At 53.1% G+C, this 26472-nt stretch overlaps 1 protein-coding gene across 1 annotated transcript; it reads left to right on the forward strand.

Annotated features, from left to right (window-relative positions):
• Window positions 1-632: 632 nt before the first annotated feature.
• On the forward strand, window positions 633-26056 carry DHRS11 (dehydrogenase/reductase 11). The gene is made up of 7 exons (XM_066333561.1): window positions 633-780; window positions 12804-13013; window positions 19111-19205; window positions 20023-20152; window positions 21017-21109; window positions 21789-21854; window positions 23415-26056. The coding sequence occupies exons 1-7, from the start codon at window positions 649-651 to the stop codon at window positions 23454-23456; spliced, it is 768 nt and encodes a 255-aa protein (XP_066189658.1). The 5' UTR covers window positions 633-648; the 3' UTR covers window positions 23457-26056.
• Window positions 26057-26472: the final 416 nt, after the last annotated feature.

Consider the following 26472-nt stretch of genomic DNA (forward strand, 5'->3'; position numbering starts at 1 on the left):
GGCGGGGCGTGTCCCGGGGCGTGTCTCCATGGGCGGGGCGTGTCCCGGGGCGTGTCCCCATGGGCGGGGCGTGTCCGGGGGCGTGTCCCCACGGGCGGGGCGTGTCCCCATGGGGCGGGGCGTGTCCCCATGGGCGGGGCGTGTTTCGGGGCGTGTCCCCATGGGGCGGGGCGTGTCCATATGGGCGTGTCCCCACGGGCGGGGCGTGTCCCCATGGGGCGGGGCGTGTTTCGGGGCGTGTCCCCGTGGGCGGGGCGTGTCCCCACGGGCGGGGCGTGTCCCCACGGGCGGGGCGTGTCCCCACGGGCGGGGCGTGTCCCGGGGCGTGTCCCCATGGGGCGGGGCGTGTTTCGGGGCGTGTCCCCATGGGGCGGGGCGTGTTTCGGGGCGTGTCCCCATGGGGCGGGGCGTGTCCATATGGGCGTGTCCCCACGGGCGGGGCGTGTCCCCACGGGCGGGGCGTGTCCCGGGGCGTGTCCCTATGGGCGTGTCCCCATGGGGCGGGGCGTGTCCCGGGGCGTGTCCCCACGGGCGGGGCGTGTCCCCACGGGCGGGGCGTGTCCCGGGGCGTGTCCCCACGGGCGGGGCGTGTCCCGGGCGGGGCCGGCGGGCGGGCGGCGCTTTGTGCGCGGTGGCGGCGGCGGGGCCATGGAGCGCTGGACCGGCCGCGTCGCGCTGGTCACCGGCGCCTCCGTGGGCATCGGCGCGGCCGTGGCGAGGGCGCTGGTGCAGCACGGCATGAAGGTGGTGGGATGCGCTCGCAGCGTCGATAAGATCGAGGTACCGGCGGGGCGGGGGCCGCCTCCTTCATTCCCCGTTCCGCTCACCCGTGAGGCCGCGGCGGAGCGGGGCCGCTCCCGGCCGCCGACACCGACACCGACACCGACACCGACAGCGACAGCGCGGCCACGGAGCCCCCGGGCGGGGGAAGGTGTCCGAGCGAGGAGCGGGTTCCGTTTCGGCTTTTTTTTTTTTTTTTTTTTTTTTTAGTATTTTTCAATAATTAATTTAATTTTATTTATCTATTTATTTATTTGGAGCCGCTTCTAATTTTATTTAAATTGAATTTTATTTATTCATGTATTTGGAGCCGCTTCTAATTTATCTATCTATCTATCTATTTATTTATTTATTTATTTGGGGCCGCTATTTATTTATTTATTTATTTATTTATTTATTTGGAGCCGCTTCTAATTTTTTTTTTATTATTCTATTTATTTATTTATTTATCTATCTATTTATTTCTCTGTTTTATTTATTTTTGGAGCCGCTTCTTATCGAGGATAAAAATAGCATCTCCCCGGGAGCGGGCTGAGGCTGCGGGGCCCCTCCGGCCCCTCGGGGATGCGGTTTTTCCAGGCAGGGAGGTTTTTGAGGAGTTCCTGTTAAAACAGGCACCGGGAGCATCTCCACAGCCGCGTCCAATAAACCCGATGGCGCCGGTGGGGAATAAAGATGCTTTAACAGAAACGTTTTCTCGGGATGCCCGATCAGCTGCGCCTCGCAGTGCCACGAGCTAAATAAAGCCTGTTTGCCCTGTAGGAAGTTTCCCCTGAGCGAGGAAAGAAGTTTTACTCGTGTTAGATGTCTCCATCCCGGGCGGTGGGAGCTAGAGGAGACCCGTGCGATGTGCAGGGATGTGTTCCCTTAGCCCAGGTGATAAAGGCTCTGCCCAGCGGACCTCACCGAGAATAAAGGCTCCGGAATTCCTGGAAACCGGCATCGGTGGCATTGTTAGGAGGGATTGAGGATAGTATTTGGGAAAAACCGAACTTTTCCCCTTTTTCACGGCGTGTCCTGGAGGCGCCGCTTGCAGAGAGACCCCAGCCCGCCTTGGTGAACCCTTGGTGAGCTGTCCTTTGGGGCTGGCCGCTAAACTGGGGCTTCCCAGCGGTTGGATGCTGCAGGTTTTTTGCAGGGAAAGCCGAGCTCTCCAAAGGCTTTCCCCTTTCCCAGTGCGGCCGCCGGGGCTGGATGTGCTGCAGCCTCTCGGTGCCTGGCAAAGGATGTGCAAAGGATGTTGTTGCTTCCCATTGCCAATGTCTGCTGTTTCCAGCAGCGCCCTTATCTTGGAGTTTGTTTTGGAATCTTCTCATTTGGGAAAGAAATCACTGCGGCTTGTGTTTTCCTTCGGCGGCCACGTGAGTTTCCTTCCTCTCTGAACCTCTGCCGGCCGAAATACGGTTTGAAAAGGAGCAGGGCTGTGAGGCTTTGCATTTTTGCCTCCACCAGGAGCAATCCCTCTGCTCTCGGTGGTCGGTGGGGTCTGCTCAGGGTGCAGATGTGCTGCTGGCAGCTCCCCGGTGTCCTGTGCTGTGTCAGACACGTGTCCCCACAGCAGCTGATGTTTGTCCCCCTCTCTCCCCCTCCTCCCCGGGTCCTGAGTGTGCCTGCAGCGCTGTCATTTGGCTTTGGTGGGTGTCTGGACTGTGTTTTGCTCCGCTGCTATTCTGGGTTTATTTATTGTCCTGCATGTTTCCTTAACGAGGAAGAAAATCCCAGCAGCTCTGGCCAGGGAAGGTGCTGGAGCGTGGGGGGATCCAGGGTCACTGTGGGAACAGCTCTGTCACCTCCTGGCAGCCAGGGATGCTGTGGCAGAGCTTTGTGCCCAATCCTGCCCCGCTCCAGGGCACAGCTGTTGCTTTTCCTCCAGGAGATTCGCCTTTTCCTTGGAAAAATGAAAAAGAAGATGTCCAGGCTTGGAATTATTGAGCCTGGGGATTTGATTGGGGTGGGATTTGAGGGATGCTCTGAGGCTGGGACACACAGATGCAGGGAGGAGAGAAGAGGAAGGAGCTGAGGGTTTGGTGATGCCAGAGAATCACATAATTAACAGAATTATGAGATCCCAGGCTGGTTTGGGTTGGAATAAGCCTTATAAACCATCCCAGACCCTTCCAGGATCACCTTCCACCACCCAAAGCAGCTTGACGTGGAAAAAGGACAAACAGCAGGGTGTAAAACCTGGAATACAGAGCTCACTTTGTAGCAGGAAAACATCATATTTCATCAAAGTCCATGAAAGGCACCCGTTTTAACGTGGTGTAAGGTGGTTTTGTAACCTCCAGCTAACTGAAAGAGCAGGTTGTCTAGTGGGGATTTGGCTGGGGCAATAAATGCTATGTCAAGATTTCTTAATCTCTCAGAAAATCAGATAAGGGCTTGAAGCAAGATAAGGAAGGATTTGCAAAGTTGCCTGTTTGGCATCAGACCCGTGTCACAGCTCCAGTGGTCTTTGTTTGGCTTTTGCAATGAAAATGTTAATGGCTCACAAAAAAAACCCCCGAAAAACCCAAAAAACCAGCCTGCAGAAGGATCTTTTTTGGTTTTTTTTCCTTCCAGTGGCTGCACTGGCCACGTTTCCCTCTCTGCTCCCAGCTCCTGCTGCTGCAGCCTCTTCATGTGGGTCATCAGACAGGAGCTTTTAACAGTCAGCCATCGAGGAATAAAATATAATTAAACTGGCTGTATTTCCCTTCTGCATGCCAGGAGGTAATTCAGGTTGAAGGCCTGTTTTAAATGCAGAGCCCTGGAGGTACTAACAGCTGTCAGGGACTTTTTTTGGCGTGCGCTCAGCGAGTGTTTGCTGCTCTCCAGATGCTGCCACGCGTTCCAAGTCGGGAGCTTCCACCGAAGCCAAGCGTTTTTTAGCAGCTTGCAAGACCAAGGAAATGCTCCTTGGGAGATGAGCACCCTCACAGGGACCCCCTTTGCTCCTCCCTGGCGTCTCCAGGGTGCAGAGGCTCGTTGGGATTTACTCTGCGGCTTTCTGACTTCCCTGTCCCTCGTGTTTTCCAGGAATTTGTGTTCAGTGCCTGGCTGCCTGCAGCAGCAGCACAGAAAAGGGCAGGATTTGCCACATGCATGGGACAAAGTGTTCCTCCTCCCAGCTCCCTGGCCTTTGATTCAGTGAGATGTGTGAGTTGTGTTTTGCAGGGTCCATCCCCGGGGTGGGGAAGAATTGGGAGGGATTTTCTGGCTCAGGGGGATTCTGCAGCTTTTCTCTTGTGGCACGGGAAGGCAGGAGACCAAGGAGCTGTTTCCAAGGGGGCTTTGCAGTGGTAACTACACCTTTTTTAATAGTTAAAATGGATTTATTTTGTATTTCTAGAGACTGGCAGAAGTGCTGGCAGGTGCTCTCCCTCTGTGCACGGTGTCAGATGCTCAGGTGGGACACTTCCACCTGCTCCAGGTCACTGGAACTCTTCCAGCAGCTCCTCCATGCCTTGGCTGCCTTGCTCTGCTGTGCCCAGGGACACCGTGGATGCCACATTCCAAAAGAAATCCATTTCTTTTCCCCCCTTCCTGCTGGGCCCTGCAGGAAGCAATAAACGTGGCTTAAGAGACAAGGTTTAACCAATTAATTCCGACGCGTTTGTGACAGGTATTGATCAAAGGTAACATTTATAACCGGGGCCTGCTTTGTCAAGGTTAGATGTGGCTCAGCCTTTGATAAGCTGAGCACTGATTGCAGCTTGGAGCTGAGCAGGGGCTGTGGGAGGAGGAGGAGGAGGAAGGAGCTGACTCTTCCTCCTGGCATCTCAGCATCGATTTTTGGGCTCTCTGGTCACTTGCATGCACCCTGAGCTGCAAGGGAGGCTCTGGAGGGTAATCACCAGCTAATTGTGGAGTGTGGTGTTTAATCACTTGCAGGCAGATCAGGTTGATGGTTTGGAGGTCACCTGGGTCCGTTTTGGGGCTCTGTGTCCCTCTGCCCAGCAGCTGGGGTACCTTCCCTGGGCTGTTCCCACAGGTTTCCCCAGTTTTCCTGGCAGGAGGAGCAGCTTTGGGCAGGATGATCCCCCCAAGGCACTGTCCCCGTGGAGTGAGTGACTTTCAGAGTCTCCTTGGCCCCTGGGAGGGATTGGTTTGTGTTTGGCCAAGGCTTTGCCTCGGGGCTGGTGGGCTCAAGGCCTCTGAAGTGCTTTTATTGCCACTTGTCCCTGAGCAGATGCTGTGCTGATAAAGAGCAGAGATCCCAGGATCCCTGCCCGGAGTGGGGGGACAAACCCAGCCCTGTCCCCCTGGTTCTCCTCAGCCTTGAGCCCCTCAGGGGGCTTTAACCAGCTTGGATTCCTCCTTTTCTCCCCCAAAATGTGCTTGAAGAAGGTCACTTTGCTTCTCTGCTGCTCCTCTCTTCCCTTGGAATGCCACGCTCAGAGCCCTAAAAATAAATAATAACTGAACCTTTTGGATTGGAACCTTTGGGATTTTGGAGCTGGGATGGGGGTGGGAGCTGCAGGTGGCTGTGCTGTGCCTCAGTTTCCCTGGGTAAACCTGGCAGCTGTCCTGGGAAGGTGGGGGACTGCTCTGGACCAGTTTCTGGCTGGTTTTAGGAGAGTGCCCAGGGCAGGGAGGTGTGAAAAGTGCCGTGAAAAAAACACAACAGTGTTTTTTTTTTTTTCCTGGGCTTTATCAGCAGTTTAGGCTCTGCAGAAAGCAGTGGCTGTGCCCAGGGTGAGTTTTTTCCCTGCGTCCTGCGCAGTGGGCAGTGCCAGTGGGGATTCCCTGGCAGGAATTCCTGGGGCAGCCCCGGGTGGGTTTGTGCCATTTGTGAAATGCCACATTTCTGCATTTCTGGGCCCGTGGGGCTCAGCCTCAGCTCTGCCCAGCTGAGCTGGGCTTAGGCTGGAGCGGCTGCAGGGCTCAGAGCCGCTGGGACACAACCTGTCACCTCACTTTGGGGGCTGGGGGCTGCTGGGGCCGGGCCCCTCCTGGTGCCCTGGTCTGCCTCTGCCAAGAGGATTCCTCGGGGATCAGAGCCCGGGGGGACAGCGGAGAGCTGCACGGTGGCCACGGCTGCTGGCAGGGGACAGACCCGTGCCCAGCGGTGGCACTGCGGACCTGCTGCTCTGCTGCTGCTCTGCTGCTGCTCCGGTGCTGCTCTGGTGCAGTTCTGGCGCTGTTTTGGTGCTGTTTTGGTGCTGTTTTGGCACAGTTCTGGTGCAGTTCTGGTGCAGTTCTGGTGCTGGTTCTGGTGCGGTTTTGGTGCGGTTTTGGTGTGGTTTTGGCACAGTTCTGGTGCAGTTCTGGTGCAGTTCTTGTGCTGCTCTGGCGCTGTTTTGGTTGAGTTTTGGTGCAGTTTTGGTGCCGTTTCGGTGCAGTTTCGGTGCAGTTTCGGTGCAGTTTTGGCACAGTTCTGGTGTTGTTTTGGTGCAGTTCTGGTGTTGTTTTGGTGCAGTTTTGGCACAGTTCTGGCGCAGTTCCTGATGCTGTTTCTGGTGCAGTTCTGGTGCAGTTCTGGTGCTGCTCTGGCGCTGTTTTGGTTGAGTTTTGGTGCTGTTTTGGTGCTGTTTCTGGTGCTGTTTTGGCACAGTTCTGGCACAGTTCCTGATGCTGTTTCTGGCACAGTTTTGGCACAGTTCTGGTGCTGTTTTGGTGCAGTTCTGGCACAGTTCTGGCGCTGCCCTGGTGCTCCATCCAGCCCTGGCTGCAGTGGGTGTCCCTGGACCCCCAGCTCTGAGCTCTGGGTGTGTTGTTTCCTGCTGGGGCTTTGGCAGGGCTGGGGACAGTCCTGGGTGTCCCCAGGAGAGCCCCCAACTCCTGCTCAGCCGGGATATTTTGGGGAGCATCTCCACCCCTCAGCAGGGTTTTGGGGGGCATCTCCACCCCTCAACAGGATTCTGAGGAGCATCCTCACTCTTCAGCAGGGTTTTAGGGGGACATCTCCACCCCTCAGCAGGGTTTTGAGGAGCATCCTCACTCCTCAGCAGGGTTTTGGGGAGCATCCTCACCCCTCAGCAGGGTTTTGAGGAGCATCTCCACCCCTCAGCAGGATTTTTGGGGACATCTCCACCCCTCAGCAGGGTTTTTAGGGGTATCTCCACCCCTCAGCAGGGTTTTTAGGGGTATCTCCACCCCTCAGCAGGGTTTTTAGGGGTATCTCCACCCCTCAGCAGGGTTTTGGGGAGCATCCTCACTCCTCAGCAGGGTTTTTATGGGGATCTCCACCCCTCAGCAGGGTTTTGAGGAGCATCTCCACCCCTGAGCAGGGTTTTGGGGGGATCTCCACCCCTGAGCAGGGTTTTGGGGGGATCTCCACCCCTCAGCAGGGTTTTTGGGGATCATCTTCACCCCTGAGCAGGGTTTTGGGGAGCATCTCCACCCCTGAGCAGGGTTTTGGGGAGCATCTCCACCCCTGAGCAGGGTTTTGGGGCTGCTGCGAGGGCAGGGGGTGTCTCTGTGCAGGTGAAGGCTGAGCTCGAGGCTCGGTGGGGCTGGTTTAGGACAGGCAGAGCTCAGAGGAAAGCAGAGATATTGCTCTAATGAGCTGTCAGGGTGACAGCAGTGTCCCCTCCTCCTCCCCCACGCCAGCCTGGAGCAAGAAGGGAAAATCCAGAAGTGCCTTGACGTGGGGAGGGATGGTGTGAGTGTCTGCAGGGAGCAGGGACCTCCTTGCCATTGGCTCCTGGGGGACAATGGGAATTGAAAATAAGGTGAGCTAAGGGAAAAAAAAAAACAACCAAAAAAACCAAAACCCAAAAAAAACCCCAAAAAACCCCCCCAAAAACAAACAAACAAACAAACCCAAAAACAACAACAAAAAACCCCCAAAAAACCCCAAACCCCCCCCCCAAAAAAAAAACCCCAAACCCCCCCCCCCCCCCCCAAAAAAAAAAAAAAAACCAACCAACCAACCAAAAAAAAAAAACCCAAAACAAAAAAACCACAAAAAAACCAAACCAAAACCCCCCATATCCTGGGATGTTTGAACTGCTGGGAAAATGCAGGGAGCAGAGGAGGCTGGGAGAAGCCTCTGGGAGGACAGCTCCCAGCTCAGGGGAGAGGTGAGGATGGCTCAGCAGGAGCCTGGCTGCGAGGAGACGTGGGGCAGTGTTTTATCCTTGGCTCAAGGTGCCCACAGCTCTGAGTGTGGCCCTGTCCCTGTGACAGTGGGGACACAGCTCTGGACCTTGCTCATGGTCACAGAGGCCCGTGGAAATAAATAGATCAGCCTCAGCCTAGTGCTTTATTCACTGCACATCTCTATTATGCTGTTGTGCTGTTGTTAAATCTTAATTAAAAGCAGCTTCAGACCTGCCAGGCAGTGGGATGTAAGGGCCTGTGAGCCCCCAGTTTTCTTTCACAGCTGTGATGCTGTTTGTTAGAATTTTTCTCCTTCGTTTCCTTTGGATGGCAAAAGTAATTGGGGTGACTTTGGTGCTTTTCCAGTTGGTTTCTCGGTGCAGTTCTGTGTTCAGAGCTCAGTCAGTGGGACAGAGTACCTGTGATGGTTGGCAGGATAGATTAAAAATTGCCTAATGGCTTTAATCTCTGATCTAAACGTGTCTGGAGTTAACGGGGTGGTTTGCCAAACAAAGCCCTCCTTGGCTCCTTGCTTTCTTTTCCTTCCTCTTTAGAGCCCCTTAACATTTTTATATCAATTAATTCTGTGAACCCGCTGGAGCAGGACTGAGTGTGAGTGCCCTGTGCACAAAGAGCATTAAGCCTTTCTGGGGAGGGTTCATTTTAAAGGGCTTTGCTGGTTTGTGACCACACAAACCCATCCCGTCGGTGCCAGGAATCCTTTCCTGCTGGCTCACACCTGCCTGTGCATTTCCACACACCCAGAGATGCTGGGAGTGTCCCAGGCCAGGCCTTGGAGCAGCCAGGGAGACTGGAAGGTGTCCCTGTCCATGGCAGGGGGAATGATCTTTTAGACCCTTCCAACCCAAACAATTCTGATTTCAGGTTTCCAGCTGCTGGACTTGCACTGCCCTCGTCTGTGTAATGACCTGTTCCCTCTCAAATTGCTTAGGAAATCTGGAAACCCAGCTTTTTTCTCTCTCTGATTCTTTTCCTTTCCTCCTTGTGCATGTGCTGTGCTCGAAGTGGAATGAGCATCACTTGAGTGACTTAATGGATGCCCTGAAAAAAAACCCCTCTGTGAGCTCCATAGCTCAGAGTGTTGCTTTTCAAAAGTCTCTCTCAAACTCGCCCGCAGTTGATGTTTCTTTGAAGAGCCCGTGATGACTCTTTATCTGTAAGATGGTTGAAGCACGTTCAGCCCTGCCTGGGTGTCAGCACTCGGTTTTCAAAGAGAATTTGTTAGCACAAGTGCAGCCTGAGAGATGAAAGGATGTGAGCTGAGTCTCGTTGGAGACAGGGAAATAAAGGTTTTGAGAGAGAGATTGGATTTCCCTGGTCAGTTGTGTGGGAGAAGCTTGTCTCCCAGGGGCACAGTCCTTTCTCCTCGTGTGGCTGGAGGCTGGCTGGGAGCAGAGGATGGGCACTGGAGGCTGCCCAGAGCTCACAGCAGCTTGGAGGGACCACAGCGAGGCATCTGAGCCAAGCTCTGCTCCAGCAGGGTCATCCCAGAGCAAATCACACCCTTTGTGTCCTCTGCTCCTTCCTCTGTGTCTCCAGGGAGAGGTTTCTCCAAAGGGTGGCAGCTGGATGTGGACACAGCAGTGAGACACAGTCCCTCTGGGCTGTCTGTCCTTTCCTGTCCCTGCTGATGGGGCCCTTTTCCCTGCAGCCAGCTCTCCTGGCACGGATCCTGCTCTGGGAGATTCCTCCCAACCCCCTGTGCTTGTGTTTCTCCTTTCTGAACACCTTTGGCGTTGCCTGGTTCTCACTCTGGTGAGTTGGTGGCCCTTTTACCCTTTTCCCTTGTGTATCTCTGCAGGAGAAAGTCCCATCCCTGGAGCAGTCCAGAGCCTTCCAGCAGCCCTTCATCCTGCTGTGGGTTTTCCCAGTGCTGCTCTTGCACATCTCCCCATCCCTGGCTGCTCTTTCATCATTGCACTCCCATGGCAAAAAGGAATATATATCTATTTTCCCCTGCCATCAGCACACGAGCAGCCAGGTTTGCCTGCGTGGCAAAGTGCAGGCAGCCCCAGGAGGGCCCAGGAGGCAGGATCCAGGCCCTGGAGCAGCTTTGTTCAGGCAGAGGTGCTGTCAGCTCAGCCCCAGCAGGGCTCTCTGGGATGGATCCAGCTCTGCTGGGATGGATCCAGCTCTGCTGGGATGTTCCCAGCTCTGCTGGGATGTTCCCAGCTCTGCTGGGATGTTCCCAGCTCTGGTGGGATGTTCCCAGCTCTGGTGGGATGTTCCCAGCTCTGGTGGGATGTTCCCAGCTCTGGTGGGATGTTCCCAGCTCTGGTGGGATGTTCCCAGCTCTGCTGGGATGTTCCCAGCTCTGCTGGGATGTTCCCAGCTCTGCTGGGATGTTCCCAGCTCTGGTGGGATGTTCCCAGCTCTGGTGGGATGTTCCCAGCTCTGGTGGGATGTTCCCAGCTCTGGTGGGATGTTCCCAGCTCTGGTGGGATGGATCCAGCTCTGGTGGGATGTTCCCAGCTCTGGTGGGATGGATCCAGCTCTGGTGGGATGTTCCCAGCTCTGGTGGGATGTTCCCAGCTCTGGTGGGGTGGACCCAGCTCAGGTGGGATGGATCCAGCTCTGGTGGGATGGACCCAGCTCTGGTGGGATGGACCCAGCTCTGGTGGGATGTTCCCAGCTCTGGTGGGATGGATCCAGCTCTGGTGGGATGTTCCCAGCTCTGGTGGGATGGACCCAGCTCTGGTGGAGCTCAGCACCTCCGCCCCTCCTGTCCTGCTGCTGTGGGAGCAATAATTATCATTCTCGTGGTGCTGCAGTGCCTTCCCTGAGCTGGGGAGCAGGCAGGAGAACAGCTCCTGCCCCACAGCTGCAGGAGGGAAAACACAGGGAGAAAAAACCCCCCTGAGCTGCTTTTGGCTGTGAAAGCTGCTGGGGAAGGTGAAGCAGCAGCAGCTCCCTGCTCAGGGCCTTGCTCCAGCTCTGTGCCTGGGCTCAGCCGCTGGGAAAACACTGAGCATCACTGAGCAGACACAGCCACTTGGCCCAGGGACACTTCACACGGGGGTTTTTGGGCTGCAGGGAGGGTTTGTCCCTCTGCAGGGCAGCACCTCTGAGCTCTCCACGTGTAATCACTTCCAGGACATCGCTGTGCTGGATGTCACTCCTCTTTTTTTTTTTTTTTTTTTAATTTTTATTTTTATTTTTTCCTGCCAGGCTGGGAATTGCAGGGAGGAGCTGGGAGCAGCAGGAGAGCTTTTATTGCACCCACCGCAGTGTCCCTGTCAGTGACTCTGCCGCGGGGTGACAGCGCTGGGAGTGATTTTGGTGGAGGTTTTGTAGGCAGAAGTCCATCTCCCCTCGGGAACCAGACATCATGTGGCTCCTGCCTGGCGCTGGGAGCTGTCACTGTCACCGCTGTGACACATCGGGGAGGAGATGCTGCTCCTCATTAGTGTCAGGGGTAAAGGACATCCTCCTGGCCTCTCCTTGCCTTTTGTGTCACCTAATCCCGCAAAGATCAGGCTGTCTGGAGCAATTCCAGCCAGGAATTGTCAGGCACATCCTTTGCCCGGTGCCAGGGCAGGATTTATTTGTGTTTTGCCCGGGGTGATGGACCAGCACTGAGGGTGCCCTCAAGTTCAACAACATAAAGGCTGGAGCTCTCAGCTTCTCCTGGATGTCGAGATCTCCTCTGTCCTCATGAGCATCTCAGGGATTCTTCCCCAGTGCCTCCTTCCCAGCCCGGGCTGTGCCCCCGGGAGTGGCTTTTGCCGGGATGAGCAGGATGAGCTGCTCCACAGGGAGAGGGGGCTGCTGCCTGCTTCTCCCCTTCCTCATGATGGCTTTTTCCCCCTTTTAATGACTGGTTTTTCCCTTTCCTGATGGCTGGTTTTTCCATCCTTCCTTTTGGCTGTTTTTTCCCCTCCTGATGGGTGTTTTTCCCCTTCCTCATGGCTTTTTTTCCCCTTCCTAATGGCTGTCTTTTCCCCTTCCTTTTGCCTGTTTCCCCCTTCCTTATTGCCGTTTTCCCCATCCCTTTGGCTGTTTTTCCCCTTCCTGATGCCTGTGTTTTCCCCATTCTTCTGGCTGTTTTTCCCCTTCCTTATTGCTGTTTTCCCCCATCCTTTTGGCTGTTTTTCCCCTTCCTGACGCCTGTGTTTTCCCTTTCCTGATGCCTGAATTTCCCCCATCCTTTTGGCTGTGCTTCCCCCCTTCCTTATAACTGTTTTTTCCCTTCCTTTTGGCTGTTTCCCCCCATCCCTTTGCCTGTTTTCCCCCCATCCCTTTGGCTGTTTTTCCCCATCCCTTTGCCTGTTTTTCCCCATCCCTTTGCCTGTTTCCCCCCATCCCTTTGCCTGTTTTTCCCCATCCCTTTGGCTGTTTGTCCCCTTCCTGATGCCTGTGTTTTCCCCATTCTTCTGGCTGTTTTTCCCCTTCCTTATTGCTGTTTTCCCCCATCCTTTTGGCTGTGTTTCCCCCTTTCCTTACAACTGTTTTTTCCCTTCCTTTTGCCTGTGTTTCCCCCATCCCTTTGGCTGTTTTTCCCCATCCCTTTGGCTGTTTTTCCCCATCCCTTTGCCTGTTTTTCCCCATCCCTTTGCCTGTTTCCCCCCATCCCTTTGCCTGTTTTTCCCCATCCCTTTGGCTGTTTTTCCCCTTCCTTATTGCCGTTTTTCCCCATCCTTTTGGCTGTGTTTCCCCCTTTCCTTATAACTGTTTTTTCCCTTCCTTTTGCCTGTGTTTCCCCCATCCCTTTGGCTGTTTTTCCCCCCATCCCTTTGCCTGTTTTTCTCCATCCCTTTGCCTGTTTTTCCCCTTCCTGATACCTGTGTTTTCCCCTTCCTGATGCCTGATTTTTCCCCATCCCTTTGGCCATGTTTCCCCCCTCCCTCTGGCTGTTTTTCCCCTCCCTGAAGGCACTTTCCCCTCCCTGAAGGCACTTTCCCCTCCCTGAAGGCACTTTCCCCTCCCTGAAGGCACTTTCCCCTCCCTGAAGGCACTTTCCCCTGTGTCTCCCCCAGAAGCTGGCAGCTGAGTGCCAGAGCGCCGGTTACCCTGGCACGCTGATCCCCTACAAGTGTGACCTGTCCAACGAGGAGGAGATCCTGTCCATGTTCTCTGCCATCAGGACCCTGCACCAGGGGGTGGATGTGTGCATCAACAACGCGGGGCTGGCCCGGCCCGAGCCGCTGCTCTCCGGGAGGACAGAGGGCTGGAGGACCATGATCGATGTGAGTATTCCCAGCAGGAGCCACCCTCTGCTCATTTGGGATGCTCCCCACTTTCCCCACTTTTGCTGGGCTTCCTCTTTCCATCCTCACCTCGGAGGGTGGGAACACAGCAGCATTTTTCCTGGCTTTTCCTGAAGGGGGAAGGGCCTTGCTGCTTTATTTTATTATTTTATTTTTATTTTTATTTTTATTTTTATTTTATTTTTATTTTTATTTTTTTTATTTTATTTTATTTTTATTTTATTTAATTTTAATTTTATTTTATTTTATTTTATTTTTATTTTTATTTTTTATTTAATTTAATTTAATTTTATTTCATTATTTTTATTTTATTTTTATTTTATTTTATTTTATTTATATTTTAATTTTTTATTTTATTTTAATTTTAATTTTAAATTTATTTTATTTTATTTTATTTTAATTTTTATTTTTTATTTTATTTAATTTAATTTTATTTCATTATTTTTTATTTTATTTTTATTTTTATTTTATTTTATTTTATTTTATTATTATAATTTTATTTCATTTTCATTTTATTTTCTTATATTATTTTTATTTTTATTTTTATTTAATTTACTATATTTTATTTTATTTTATTTTTTATTTTATTTCATTTTATAATTTTTATTTTATTTCATTTTATTTTTATTTTTTATTATTTTATTTTATTTCTTTTTTTTTTTTTTTTTTTCCCCCCTCAGTAAAGCAGGAAATGGAATGCCAGGCGCTGGGTTTTGCAGCTAATCCTGTTAATTGTGGCAGTGGGTTTGTAGGAACGGGCAGATCCTTTTTTTGGCTTAAAAAGCTGTACTGCTTTTTTATTTTATTTAATTGTCTTTATAGCTTAATTTTCTGCCCGTAATCTGGTTAGGGCTGGCTGTGAATGGGAGCATTCCTTGTGCTGAAATGGGAGTTGTGCACGTGGCTTTTCCCATTTCCAGCTTCTCCCTGTCCCCAGGTGCTGCTGGGGCACCTCCTGTGACTTCACCCTGTTTTGTCCTTCCGTGGGGGCCCTTTTCTGGCCACAGCCGTGGGACCTCAGCGTGGTTTGGGTGTCCTTGGTGTCCTTGGGTGTCCTTGCTGTCCTTGGGTGTCCTTGGGTGTCCTTGGGTGTCCTTGGTGTCCTTGGGTGTCCTTGGTGTCCTCGGGTGTCCTCTGGCCAGTGAGATGCTGGAGCAGGAGCTTTCCATGGAGTGAATTCCCCTTTCCTGTGCCACCTTCCCTGGTGCATGGGGACGTTTTCCTCGCAGGAGCAGTCCTTGTGGCACCTCTGGGAGCTTGTCCTGGCCAAGGGAAGGACGTGTCTCAAAAGCTCTTTGGAGCTGTAGGCTCAGGGCCACCGTGTCCAGCAGTTGGAGTCAGCTGGGACGTGTCACCTCCCCTGTCTGTCCCTCCAGAGCTCTCGGGGGCTGTGTAAAGCAAGACAGAGAAGCACATTGAGACCTCAGCCTCCTGCTGCCGGGCCAGGAGCTGCCATATCCTGGCTAATTAATCCTTGTTAGGGTTTTGGCCCGACTGCTGGCTGCTGTGACTGCAGCCAGAGCAAGCTGAGCTCAGCTCTGTGTGCCCAGCCAGGCTTTTGTGGGCTGCCCAGCCTGGGTCACTGCACAGCCACGTCTCCCCGTGGCCCCTGTTGCCATGGAGGCTTTAAAGAAAATGAAGTGAAGTGGAGCTGAGGCTGAGCTGCTCTTCAGCAGGGCAGGCTGGGCCCTGGGGGTCACCTGGGCTTTGGAAAATCCTTGTCCTGCTCCTTGGGATGTGTCCTGTGTGGATCCCTCGGGGATGCTGCGTGTCCCTGGTGCTCCTTTGTCAGCTGGGCAGCACTTGTGGCTTTCCCAGCTTCCTCAATCCACATCCCCTCCCCTGGCTGCTCAGCTGGGAGTGCTTCTCCCTTTATCCCACCTTCCACCACTTCCAGGGGAGAAGCATTTTGGAGTGGGGCTTGTCCCGTGTGAGACTCTGCAGTGTGGTGTTTGCAGTGGCTCAAACACCAACAAACCCCCTGGGGGCTCCTCCTGCTCCTGGGGGCTGCTTTGGGGTGGGGAGGAGAGGCAGGGAACCTGGGGGAGTGTTTGATCCCCCCAGGGATCATCTCTGTGCCTCTCTCTGCTCTCAGAGCTCGGCAGAAATGCTGCTGGAGCAGCCTGAGACACCCCAGCTCTCTATTTCCCTCTCAGCATCCTCCCAGCAGCTGCTGCCTTGGCTCCTGATTCCTGGGTGAATTGAACAAAGCCTCCGAAGGTGAAGGCAAAGCCTTGGGATGATGCTCCAGAGGCCAAGGCTTCACCCAGCCCAGCCTGGGCAGCCCCACAACTCTGGCCTTGGCTTTTTTGTGGCTGGGAACAGCTCAGGGGCGTTTTCCCTTTTGTTCTGTGCCCCTGTTGTGTGGGGCTGCGTGGAGATGTCCCCTGGCAGTGTCCCCTGGCAGTGTCCCCGTCCCCAGGCGCCGTGGCAGGGCTCTGCAGGGTCCAGGACAGCCCAGGACAGCCCTGGCCAGGCTCTTTTCCCTCCCAGGAGAGCTGCCAGCACCTTTCACGGGCCACTGGCCTTTGCAGAGCTGTGTGGCAGCAGGGAGGCTCCTTCCCAAGCCTCCTTGGAGGGGAGCAGCGTGCTGGGGGATGCTGCTAAAGTTGTTTCTCTTTCTTTTTTTATTTATTTTTTTTTTCTTTTTAAGAAAGCAAATTTCCAAGTGAAAAGGCTCCCATTTTACTGTGTGACCACTGCAGGAGCTTTTCATTCTATTCCTCATCTGCAGTGCCGCTGTTATAAAGAAATGAGATGGAAACACAGCTTTCAAAACTACTTTTTTTCACTCTAAAGCCTCATGTTGCCTCAAATGTAAATCCCTGTCCAAGCCAAGCCCTAAAAAACTAATGTTAAGTAGGATGGACATCCAAGATACTGAGTATAGGAAATCCAAAACAGATTTTGCATTCCAGGGATGAGTCTAATCTCAGGTGTGTTCCAGGGCACCTCTGGGCTGCAGGATGGGAGAAGTTTCCAAACAGCCATTGATCCATCGATGCAGGAGGCATTAGGGCCTTAAATTAAAGGCTTTTTTTTTTTTTTTTTTCCTTTCCCTTTTTGGTAAATTGATTTTTTTTTTTTTGCTTCCATGCATTTTTGATGAGCTTTGAGGCTCTGTGTCCTTCCAGACTCCCCTCTCGGCATCCTCCTTCGTGCTGAATATCTGAACCATGTCATCATTTACTTATTCCTCTCCTTTCCTAATGTGTGCTGGTTCTTTATGGTCTGGGATGCATTCCTGAGGTGGGAGCTGCTTCTTCCCCAGGCTGCAGGATGTCTGGAGTTCTGGATGTCTGGAGTTCTGGGTGTCTGGAGTTCTGGGTGTCTGGAGTTCTGGATGTTTGAAGTTCTGGATGTTTGGAGGTATGGATGTCTGGAGTTCTGGGTGTCTGGAGTTCTGGGTGTCTGGAGTTCTGGGTGTTTGAAGTTCTGGATGTCTGGAGGTATGGATGTCTGGAGTTCTGGGTGTCTGGAGTTCTGGGTGTCTGGAGTTCTGGGTGTCTGGAGTTCTGGGTGTGTTGTTTCCCTGCAGCCCTGCCGTGGGTGCAGGAGGGAAGGTGTCACCTGGGGCAGGTTCTGAGCTCATCCTCCCTTCAGCTTCCCCCGTTTTCTCACTGGTTTTTGGGGCTGGCTGCTGTGCTGTGCCTCTGCAGCTCCTTCACCTTTTTTACCTTTCCAGGCAGGAATTCCAGCTGAACTTCCCATTTTCCCTGCTCAGGGCACAGAGGAGGGCTGCAGCACACATCCTCCTGCTCCTCTAGACGTGGAGAGGGTTTGATTCTTGGCATTATTCACTGACAGGCCAGGCTCTGTTCTCCTGGCTTCTCTGAACCATCTGTGCAGGGATGTGTTTGCTGTGAGCTGCCTTTTCCCATCTGTGCTCTGGAGCTGGGGCCCTCCTTTGGAGGCCTTGGAAAAGGCTGATTCTGGGAAAGTGAAGTGCTGAGCACTTCTAGGAACAGGATCTTTTATGTCCCGTGATCTGGCAGTTGGAGTTGGTTAACTGCAGGGAAATGTGGCTTTTGTCACAGAGCAGGGCCCAGGTGTGTTGGCCATCCTCACCAACCTTGGAACCTTTTCTCCTTTAAAATAAGAACCAGGCAGAAAAGTGTCTGATGTGGGTATTTGTCACAACAGCCCGGGGGTGATACACAGTGCTCATTTTCCAGGAGTGGTTTTTTTAGGTTCCTCAGCACCTGCTCTACCTTTTTAAATGGGATTTCACCCCCAAAACCCCAGGCTGTGCTGGTGAGAAAAGGCCATCCCAGCTCAGCTGCCTCCCAGCCAGTTGTTTGGGGTTTATCACAGGGCTCTGGACTTCCCCATGTGGCTGCTGGTTGGGATCTGGCCTTGCCAGGAGCTGTCAAAATGTTGTAACTTTGCCCAGGCTGAGCACTGCTGCTCCAGGAGCCACAGGCTTTGGGATGAGGTTACCCTCTAGTGGCCTTTGGAGAGGGAGCTGGGGCTGAGTGCTCCAAAATGCAGCTGCCTGCTGGGCTGGGGCATCCTGGGGCAGAGATTTGTTTGTGCTGAAGAGTTTTTACAGCAGCAGATCCCAGATCCCAAAGGGCTGGGTCAGGCTGCAGAGGGTGACTCCTGCTTTCCCTGACCATCCTGCTGTGGAATCCCAAATCCCTGCCTGCTCCAGGCTTCACTGCAGTGCTGAGGGGCCCTTCTGCTGCCTTCCCTGCTGCTTTTCCTCCTGTGGTTAAAGATTTATCCCCGTGGTTCCAGGTGTGAGGGCCCAGGTACCCAGCAGTGACCAAAGTGCACTTGGATGGGGCTGGTGGCTCAGCTCCTGTTGCCTGGGTGCTCCCAGGACCAGAAAAACGCCCTGTTTATCCCTGGCCAAGACAAAACCCTCAGGGATGGCCTCTGGCAGTGAATGGGAGCAGACAAAAGCACGTCCTTGAGCTGAGCCTGTGCTGCTCAGTGATTGCATCTCTCAGCTCCATCCCTTTCCTAACCAGTGCCCCTCCCCTGCCTGGCCTTTTGGGCCAGCAACTCTGAGTTTTTCTGCCTTATTCCTTATTTTCCCAGCGATGATCCCCAGCCCTCTCCTGTCTCCATCCCTCCTTCCTGCTGCTCCACCCAGTTACAGTGGCACCTGCCTTCTGATGGATGAGAAAATCGGTTCGGTGCTGGAGCTCTCAGCCCCTGCGGCGTGTCCAGACCCTTTGTGCTGCTCATGTCTCTGGCAGAGTGACACGGGGTTAGACAGCACCAGCCAGGGGATGCTCACACCCTTTCTGGAGGGTAAACCCAAAATCTCAGCCCCCTGAGCAATTAGCAGTGCTGCTGAGATCCTTGCTCGTCAGCCCTGCACCTCCCTCCGGGCCCTTTGTATTCCAGCTGGGAGAATTCCCTTTATCTTTGTTTTCCCAGCAGCTTTGGCTCTGTGTTTTGTGGCCAGGGAAGGCTGGAGGCAGCCCTGCATTAATGCTTGTGGAGGTGACAGGACCGAGTTTAACCAAACCGGGGCAGTGCTGGTCCAAAGAGCAGGAGCTGGAATGCTCTGCATGCTCAGGGATGGGGAAATTGCCCAGGACAAGGCCAGCAGGCAGTGACACATGGGTGGCTCCACAGCCCCAGGGTGGGTTGCCCACTCTGGGGTTCCCTGTGGCACCCAGTGATCTTTGGTTCCTGTGCCTGGGGCCTCCTCTGAGCTCTGGAGCTCTGACAGGCACCATCTGGGGATTTCCTCATTAAGGAGCTGACCTAATTACCTGCTGGGAGTGCCCTGCCTGCTGCCCAAAGCCTGCAGTGCTCCGTGCTGGACAGAAGCAGCAGCTCTGTCTCCTGCTCACACTGGGGACAATCCCTTCATTTGCTCCTAAAACAACCAAATCCAGTTATTCCTGCTCTCTCTGGGTGTCTGTGCCCCCCCAGCCCTGTGCTGCAGCCCCCAGCTCAGCTGTGGGCTCTGAGGATGAGCAATTCCCTCTTGGGGTTTTCCTGGGAATTCCCTGGGAACTGATATCCCAGGTTTTGGGCACACAAGGGGCAAATCAAGGGGTGCCAGGGCAGGGCTTGCTGGCTTTGATTTTCTTCTTCTTTTCTCCCCACTCAGGTCAATGTGATGGCTGTGAGCATCTGCACCCGGGAGGCGTATCAGTCCATGAAGGAGAGAAACATCGACGATGGGCACATAATTAACATTAACAGGTGAATGGAGAGGGGTGTGGGGTCAGCCTCGGGCCCTTCCTGCTCTTCCCTGCGGCACCGAGAGGATTTCAGCACTGGGTGGGTCAGCCAGGGGGGTTTCCTCCTCCTCCTCACCACCTTACACGAATGGTTTAAGCACTGGGGTTTCAAGCTGGCCGTGGTGCTGATGGGGTTTGGAGACTTCAGACTTCAATCTTTGTTGGTTCTAAAGCAAGGATGATCCAAACCAGGGAGAAAAGGATGATCCAAACCAGGGAGAAAAGGGAAATCCAAACCAGGGAGAAAAGGGAAATCCAAACCAGGGAGAAAAATGATGATCTAAACCAGGGAGAAAAGGAAAATCCAAACCAGGGAGAAAAGGAAAATCCAAACCAGAGAGAAAAGGAAAATCCAAACCAGGGAGAAAAGGAAAATCCAAACCAGGGAGAAAAGGATGATCCAAACCAGGGAGAAAAATGGTGATCTAAACCAGGGAGAAAAGGGAAATCCAAACCAGGGAGAAAAATGATGATCCAAACCAGGGAGAAAAGGGAAATCCAAGCCAGGGAGAAATAAAAATCCAAACCAGGGAGAAATAAAAATCCAAACCAGGGAGAAAAGGGTGACCCAAACCAGGGAGAAAAGGGAAATCCAAACCAGGGAGAACAGGCTGATATCAGCCACTCCTGATGGGTGAAGATGATTTCTGGAGCTGGTCAGGAAGTTTTGGCTGTGCCCAGAGGAGCCTGTGGTGGTGGCAGCCCCTCAGTGGTGATGCTCTGAGTGCCCTGCAGGTCCCTCCCGGGTGGCAGCAGTGTCCCCTGTGCTCTCTCCCCAGCATGAACGGGCACAGCGTGGTGCCCCAGTCCGTGGTGCATTTTTACAGTGCCACCAAGTACGCGGTGACAGCGCTGACCGAGGGGCTGCGGCAGGAGCTGCGGGAGGCCAGGACTCACATCCGAGCCACAGTGAGTGCCAGGGCTGCCTCTGCCCGCCTGGGGGGCCTTCCCTTTTCCCCCCTTTTGTCCCCCCCTTTTCCCCCCCTGTCCCCCCTTTTTCCCCCTTTTTCCTCCCCCTTTTCACCCCTTTTCCCCCCTTTGCCCCCCCTTTTCCCCCCCTTTTCCCCCCTTTTTTTTCCTCTTTTTCCACCTTTTTTCTCGTCTTTTTTTTCCGCTTTTTTCTCGGGTCCCCCCCCTTCCCCCCCTTTTCCCCTCCCCTTTGCCCCCCCTTTTTTCCCCCCTTTTCCCCCCCTTTTCCCCCCTTTTTTCCCCCTTTGCTTCCACTTCTCCCCCTTTCCCTTTTTTCCCCTTTTTTTTCCTCTTTCCCTTTCTCCCTTTTTCCCTTTCCCCCCGCCTTTCCCCCCTTTTCCCCCCCTTTTTCCCCCCTTTCCCCCAACTTTTCCCCCCTTCCCCCTTCCCTGCAGGGATGCAGAATTAGTGCCCAGCACACTGGGGAATGTGAGGAGATCCCGTGGGAAGCTGTGGTTCTCTTGCCCCAGGCAGGTTGGGAATTTTTTTGGCAGAAGGGATTTTTTTGGGGGCAGTTGGTTGTTTGAGGTCACATCAACAGAGGGAGGCACTCAGCTGGGCTCTGCTCTCAGTCAGAGCTTTCCAAAAATTCCAGTTTTTCTTTGCCTCTCTGTCCCTCTGGGGTGTGACGAGGGAAGAATCTGCCACAACAATCACTAAGGCAAGGTCTGCTCACTTAAACAATGGGTGGGAAAGGAGAATAGCAGAAAAAGCAAATTAGTTTTTAATTTTATTTTTTTTTAAAAATTCTTTTACTGAAGGGGAATTACAAATCCTATTAGGATGTGCTCTGCTTTTTTCCAGTGTATATCTCCAGGACTGGTGGAAACAGGATTTGCTTTTAAACTTCATGATAATGACCCCGAGAGAGCTGCTGCAACCTACGAGAGCATTCGGGTAGGACTTGGAGGAATGGAAACAGAGGGAAGTGGCTCTGATTATAACTGAACAGTTCTCCTGGCTGGTGCTTCCAGAGAGTGCCCAGGGCTCTCAGCCCTCAAACCTCAATTTTCCCACTGGTATTCACACACTGTGTAGGTTTTCATTTGGGTTCAGTTTCCAGCTCCTGATATTTTGATATTTCTGTAAATAAGTGTCACTCAGCTCTGCCTTTTTGCAGGCTGGGATTTCTTCATGGCAGAGGAGATGGGCCAAGCAGAGGGGCCAGCACAGGGAGCGTGGGAAGTGGATTTGTAGAGAAAATGTGGGGAATGGATTTGTAGTGAAAACATAGGGAATTTGTGGAGAATTCTCTACAAACCCATTTCCCACAGGGAGAAGTGCTGCCCTGCGGGTGGCACGGGATTTCCTGTGGGAATTCCTGGTACAGATGGGTGGCACTGCCTGGCCTGGCAGAATTACTGTGCCAGCAGCTGGCATCACTCACACCAATCGAGGCATTATCACAGCCACGCACATCCTTGGGTAAATTTTTAATGCCTTTGGGTATCTCCTGCTTCTGGCCGTGGCCCAGTGACACTGTGTGACCTCATTATGGATGGGCAGGACAGGAGGCATCTCCTGGGGAGTTTTTTGTGCTGCCCTTTGACCCAGAGCCCCTGTGCTGTCGTTGCAGTGTCTCAAGGCTGAAGACATGGCCAATGCTGTCATCTATGTGCTCAGTGCCCCTCCTCATGTACAGGTAGGCTGGGGCTGAGCCTGGGGGCTGAGCCTGGGGGCTGAGGGCTGCCCTGGCCTGGCTGATCCACCCCTGGAGCAGCTGGGAGTTTAGGGACATTAGCAGGGATCACAGTTGTTTACACTGCCCTGCTGGGGCTCTGGGATGGCCCTGGGTGTGGGATTGCTCTGGGATTGTTCAGGTTCTGGGATTGCTCTGGGTGTGGGATTGCTCTAGGATGGCACTGCTGGGGCTCTGGGATGGCTCTGGGTGTGGGATTGCTCTGGGATGGCACTGCTGGGGCTCTGGGATGGCCCTGGGTGTGAGATTGCTCTGGGATGGCACTGCTGGGGCTCTGGGGTTGTTCAGAGTGTGGGATGGCACTGCTGGGGCTCTGGGATGGCCCTGGATGTGGGATTGCTCTGGGATGACACTGGGTGTGGGGTTGCTCTGGGATTGTTCAGGTTCTGGGATTGTTCAGGGTGTGGGATGGCACTGCTGGGGCTCTGGGATGGCCCTGGGTGTGGGACTGCTCTGGGGTGGCACTGCTGGGGCTCTGGGATTCCTCTGGGATAGCATTGCTGAGGTTCTGGGATTGTTCAGGGTGTGGGATGGCCCTGCTGGGGCTCTGGGATTGCTCTGGGTATGAGATTGCTCTGGGATTGTTCAGAGTGTGGGATGACACTGCTGGGGCTCTGGGATTGCTCTGGGATGGCACTGCTGGGGTTGTAGGGTTGCTCAGGGTGTGGGGTGGCCCTGCTGGGGCTCTTCACATCCCTGTAGGTCCAGCAAAGGCTGAGCTGTCTCTGATCCTTCCCCCAGAGGGTGCTGGGGCACTGCCCAGGCTCCCCAAGGAATGGGCACATTCCCAAGCTGCCAGAGCTCCAGCAGTGTTTGGACAGTGCTCTCAGGGTGGGGTTTTGGGGTGTCTGTGCAGTGCCAGGAGCTGGACTGGATGACCATTGTGGGTCCTTTCCAACGTGGGATGTTCTGTGGTTCCATGATCCCAGAAAAGGACTGTCCAAGGCAGGGGAATGTGAGGGGTAGTTTTGGATGGTGCCATCTGAGATTTTCTGGGAGTCCTGGCCTTTGCCAGAGGACATGTTGGACCTGTTCCCCCAGTGTGAGGGGCACTCTCCTCCTGAGGAAGAAGAAATACTTGGCCAGCTTTGGGCAGGAGGAGCAGAGCTGCTGTGGTGAGAGCAGACTTTGATCCCCAGAGGTTCCTCAGTGCCCCGGGTGAACTCTGCTCCCTGGAGCAGGACGTGTCCCCTGGCACTGCATCCCTGGGGATAGCTGGCTTTTCTTGGCCTGAAAAGATAAAAACCCTAAAAAGATAAAAACCTAAAAGGATAAAAACCCTAAAAAGATAAAAAACCTGCCCAAACTGCAGCCTTGGAGCCCTGAGGTTCATCCTGCACCCTTGCTGTGCATGTTGGAGCTTTTGCAGCCTGCTCAAGGCAGAGCAGGTGCCTTCAGCTCTGCCTTCTCCACAGCTCAGGCTCATTCCCCACTCCACAGGAGTGCCAGGGCTCCAGAGCACAATTCCAGTGCACAATTCCAGCCCCTCTTGGTCTCTTGCAGATTGGGGATATACAGATGAGGCCCACGGAGCAGATCTCCTAGCAGGGGAGGAGGATGAGGAGGACCATGAGCAGCACCGTGCCCACTCCCCTTGGAACCCTCTGGCAGCCCAGGGTTCCCTCAGCTGGCTGGCAACGTTTTAATCAAGTACCAAGGATCATGTTTGAAGAATTATTTTTCTCTCCCTCTCTCTGAGCTGGTGCTGGTGCTGAGCCAGTTTTGAAAGACAAAAAAAAAAAAAAAAAGAAAAGAAAAAAAGAACCACAAACTCGTAGAGGGTCTCCTTCTCCCCCACTCCTTTCTGAAACTGCTACAGAGTAAAAAAATGTATTTGAAAATAATGCAGGGAAGTGGTTTGTGGAAGATGGTTTGTCTCCAGGCTGGTTTATCCTTCCTTTTGCTTTCTTTTCGAGGTTGGTTTGATCTTAGTTGCTGATGCTGTGTGTGGACCTTGGTGAAGTGGCACGAGGTGTTTGCCAGCTTCAGTGTGCTTAGGCTTTGAGATTTTCAGTGGATGTCACACACGAATCCATCCAACGTCCTGAGTTCATTTTCATCAGGTTGATTACTGATGGTGATGATGCATGTGATATTTTCTATTTCTTTTTGTATTCCACTGCCCTAACCCCCGTGTCCAACCTCCCCCAGCCCTCCTTTCCCCTTCACATGAATCACGCCCGCCAAGTCTGAGGAAGTATAAATGTGTGTGCTTGGTATTTCTCTTTTTTTCCCTAGGTAGGTAAATAGTTGGAGAAAAAGCACCTGTCCCTGTGCAGGTTAGGATGATAATCTAAGTGGCATAGTTACAGTAAGAGTGAGTTGTTTGGTATTTTTAATAAAAACTCAACGTGTGCTGTCTTGTGATCACCTCTATCCTTGGTGTCATCTCCCAGCACTCTCGATGTTCTGTATGTGAGGTTTGCATGCATTGACACTTTTCTGGAAACGTGGATTGCCCTGGTGCTGTTGAAAATGCTGGTGCTGAGGAGCTGGAAGTGGTGGAAGTTTATTTTTATGTAGAGACACAAACTCAGAGAGAGAGAGAGAGAGAGAGAGGAACGAGCCGTGCCGAAGGTGCCCAGAACGAGGAGAGATTTTGTAGGGACATTTTTGGCTCCAAGAAAAGCAGCAGGTGAAAGGTCTGGCTGAGATCTCGTGGTGGTGCAGCCCCAGCGTTTGGCTCTGGCTTTACTCTGAGTTGAGGGAGGAGAGAATTGGCCCCAAAGCAGAGCTGCAGTTGTCTCTGCAGGGAGGTCTGTGTGTGTCCAGCTCTCCGTGGAGCTCTTGGACACGTTGCCTTAAGATTGCAGACCCTGTGCAGCTCCTGGCAGCGTTCCAGAAGGTCAGGGATGGGCAGTTGGTCGGAGCAGAGGACAGAGAGCCCGGGAAATTGGGGATGGATTGTTTGGCTTCCAGCAGGAGAGGCCTGGGAGTTGCCCCTGCAGAAGGGAGAGCGGGGCTGGGCCACCAAGACACGAGCTCAGCTCCCTGTACAGCCTTGGGCAAGTCACTTGACCTCTCTGCCTCAGTTTCCCCGTCTGGAGAATGGGGATAATGACACTCACCTACCTCACAGGGGTGTTGTGAGGACTCACAAGCTTTTGTAAAGCACTTTTGACCACGACAGGCGCTGTGTAAGTGCTGAGTGTTGATTTGGAAGTATTGTTGTGAATTAAACCTTGTGATAAACCTAGAATTCCTTGTGCCAAAGGTGAGCAGCTGTAGGAGGATACAAGGAGAAAACTGGCAAAAATGTTCCTTTCTTTCATGATGGCAAAAACAAAAGGCAATTTTGCCCCCCCCCTTTTTTTTCCTCTTTATTAACACACGGTGTGTTCTGTCCATTCCTCACCTGTCACCAGTTTCTACTGACAAGTGCCACCTGGATTTGGCTTTTTAATTCATTGGGAGTGAAATCCCAGCCCCTTGGGAAGTCTTGCAGTGCCCCAAGGTGGTGCCTTTGTGTGGATTCCCAGCAGGTGCCCTGGGCACTGTGTGCCATTTTTAACAGGAGGTGGTTGAATTACTAAAGAGGCCAAAAAAAACAAAAACCAAAAAAAAAAGGTAAAATTGAGAAATTAGGAACTTCTGAGCAGAAAAAGACTGAGCAGGGATGTGGGCAGCAGTGGTGAAACACTGAATTGTGGCAGCAACAGTGTGCAAAGTTCAGCAGATGTTGCAATGTGTGGCTGAGGAGGGGCTCTACATCTCCTTGTGCTGCAAAAGGAGGATTTGGAGAGAATTGCTTCAGGTGCAGAACCTTGACAAAGGGTTTGTCCAGGTGGTTGCTCCCTGCAGATACAACCTGGCTGCCCTGCAGCCCTGGAATTTGTTGGTTTGTTTTTGTTTTTTCCCCCAAGAACATTTGTAAGTCTCTAAAGTAACCTCGAGATGATGTGCAGTATATTTTTCCATTTGAAGTGTGATTTTAGGGGATCATCCCTGCTGCCTGTTAAAGCTCCCCCACGAAGGAGGGTTTGGTGGCCTTGGTGGCACCTCCTGTCACCCTCCTGGGATGAGATGGGACACGACTCCGAGGCACTGGGACCCCTCGAAGGCGAGGATCAGTCAACTCTGTAATTTATCAGTAGCTTTCTAATTGTGAACTGTACAATAAAGAATAAAAAGAGAGGCACACTGTGGTTCGTCTGTGGCGTGTTTTGTTATTTTTGTAGTTAAAACCGAACAGCCTTTTTGCTGTTTGCAGTCAAAGTTTTGTTTGGGGAACGACCCAAAGAGAATCCTTCCGTTTTGGGGTCTTTAGGAGGAAAAACAGAATTTCTTTCCAGAGCTGGACGGCATCCAGTTGTCTCGGGAATAACCCGTGGGGCTCTGTCCGGGGCTCTGGGATGCTCCATCCCTGTTCCCGTTGTCGGTCCGGGGACTCTGGGGCTCCCCATTCCTGGTCCCCGGCGTCTGTCTGGGCACTCTGGGATGCTCTGGGCTGTTCCCAATGCTCGGCATCACTGGGGTTCCCCATTCCCGGGCTCTGTCCTGGGTCTGTGGGATGCTCTGTTCCCTGTTCCCGTTGTCTGTCCTGGGTCTGTGGGATGCTCTG

The sequence above is a fragment of the Sylvia atricapilla genome, chromosome 20, assembly GCF_009819655.1.
Source record: "Sylvia atricapilla isolate bSylAtr1 chromosome 20, bSylAtr1.pri, whole genome shotgun sequence".
Classification (NCBI taxonomy): Eukaryota; Metazoa; Chordata; class Aves; order Passeriformes; family Sylviidae; genus Sylvia; species Sylvia atricapilla.

Coding starts and splice junctions, on each gene's coding strand:
- DHRS11 (XM_066333561.1), top strand. CDS start 649: ATGGAGCGCTGGACCGGCCGCGTCGCGCTGGTCACCGGCGCCTCCGTG. Junction 19,206..20,022: donor CACATAATTAACATTAACAG/GTGAATGGAGAG, acceptor CTCTCTCCCCAG/CATGAACGGGCACAGCGTGG. Junction 20,153..21,016: donor GGACTCACATCCGAGCCACA/GTGAGTGCCAGG, acceptor GCTTTTTTCCAG/TGTATATCTCCAGGACTGGT.